The 1937-nt window shown below is 28.0% G+C and overlaps 1 protein-coding gene across 1 annotated transcript; it reads left to right on the forward strand.

Moving 5' to 3' along the window:
* Positions 1-611: 611 nt before the first annotated feature.
* LOC108753667 (15-hydroxyprostaglandin dehydrogenase [NAD(+)]-like) lies at positions 612-1931 on the forward strand (the record flags this gene model as incomplete). Its single annotated transcript, XM_018495466.1, has 3 exons — positions 612-687; positions 786-968; positions 1391-1931. A coding segment is annotated over exon 3 (388 nt), but the record flags the coding sequence as incomplete, so codon positions are not given.
* Between the last annotated feature and the right edge of the window lie 6 nt (positions 1932-1937).

Below are 1937 nucleotides of genomic sequence, written 5' to 3' on the forward strand. Positions count from 1 at the left end.
ACAATCATGTTCCTTATTGTCTTACCATTTTCAATATTTGAATTTATTACTCTGTTACCATTTTAGATCTTACTTCCGTACGTTAGATCAATTACGAATAAGATTACTAATTTAATAAATAAATCTAAAACTATGATAGGATATTGTTGTCTCAACAAATTGAATAGGTTTCTAAAGACACAAAAAGATAAAAATCAATATCAAAAAAATAATAATGTAATTTATAAAATCAATTGTAATGACATCTTGTCGGACAAACGAAAAGACAGTTTCGAACTAGAATTAAAGAACATCGTAACAATATAAAATTAGATCAATCCAAACATTAAATGGTCACGAAACATATAATTGATTCCAATCACAGTTTTGACTAGGAAAACGTCGAAATTTTAGATCACGAGACTCCGAAAAAAAAAATCCTTTCGGAAATAATTCACACAAAAGAATCCTCCACAGATGAATCCTTTGAGTTGTTGAATCGATCTTATTTTAACATACTTGACAACATATGCTAACTAAAATTGTAACATTTTCGAACAGACTTGTTTATATCATGACTTAACGATATATATTCTCTGACCTATAATATCAGTTCATTTTTAAATGTATGACAAGCAAAAGCTGTTTTAAGATTCAGTTTTCTTACTTTAAGTTTAATTCAATAGACTATTCTATATAAATTAACACGTAAGTTTGAACATAATTTCTCATTATTATTCAATTAAATATTCAATTAAAATAACTTATACTAATCATTTAATTATAAATTGACATTTATTATACAGAATGTATTAGGACAGTCATTGAAGAAACAATCGATCGGACTGTCGCACATTTTTTATGAAATCATTGACTGAGCTGGATTCTTGATAACAACCAAGGATTAGTAAAACACACTTTTATTATTTGGACTTCAAACATCTGATTAATTATCTATTTCGATTCGTAACATCTAAATGAAGACATAAGTATGTAAGATTAGCCTGGAGCGATAATTTTTATTATTGCAAGTTCGTTGACTTTGTAAGGGATTATATAAAAATGTTGTTATGTATTTCACTGAGAAAGACTTTGTAAGTCAAACTGTTTGAAAAACTTCATATTATTATACTTATTTCATTAAAAAACGATTTTTATTTTATGAATAATTATAACTGCTCGTTTAAAAAAGCTTTGACTTATTCATTATTGCGATGTATGGACATATTTTATATATAATTATCCAGATATAATTTATATATAATTATATATTCACATATAATTATATATGAATATTTATTATATTATTATATTATATTCATATATTATTATATGTATATAAATTTTTATGCACATTTATGTATGTTTACACGTATTTATACATATTTATACATAAAAACTTTTTTACCAGGAACAGATTTGCTAACGAATCATCGAGTGTCATCACAAGAAGTATTAAAATAGATAGATTTTATATATATACACAGTGTATTGCGATTCGCAAAAAAATCTCACACCTTGCTACAATATCTCAAGTTATCGAAATTTTCAAGAAATCAGTATAATGTATGACGTACGTGATAAAACTGTAATGATCACTGGAGCAGCTGGCGGATTAGGATATAAGTTCGTCGAAATACTACTTCGCAATGGTGCAAAAAGCATTGCTATGATCGATCTATCAACATCAAACGGCCAGAATGCGGCGGCTACTTTGGAGAACGAATTTGGAAAGGGCCGTGCCGTTTTCGTAGCCTGCGATCTAACAAAGGCTGATGATTTAGAGAAGACGTTCAAGAAGATTGTTGATACATTCAAAGGACTTGATATTCTTATCAACAATGCCGCTATATTTAACGATAACTATTGGGAGAAAACGATTGATCTTAATGTTAAGGCACTAATTCGCAACTCTATGATGGCATTCGACTATATGGCAAAGCATAAAGGTGGTAAAG

The sequence above is a fragment of the Trachymyrmex septentrionalis genome, unplaced genomic scaffold, assembly GCF_001594115.1.
Source record: "Trachymyrmex septentrionalis isolate Tsep2-gDNA-1 unplaced genomic scaffold, Tsep1.0 scaffold70, whole genome shotgun sequence".
Taxonomy (NCBI): Eukaryota; Metazoa; Arthropoda; class Insecta; order Hymenoptera; family Formicidae; genus Trachymyrmex; species Trachymyrmex septentrionalis.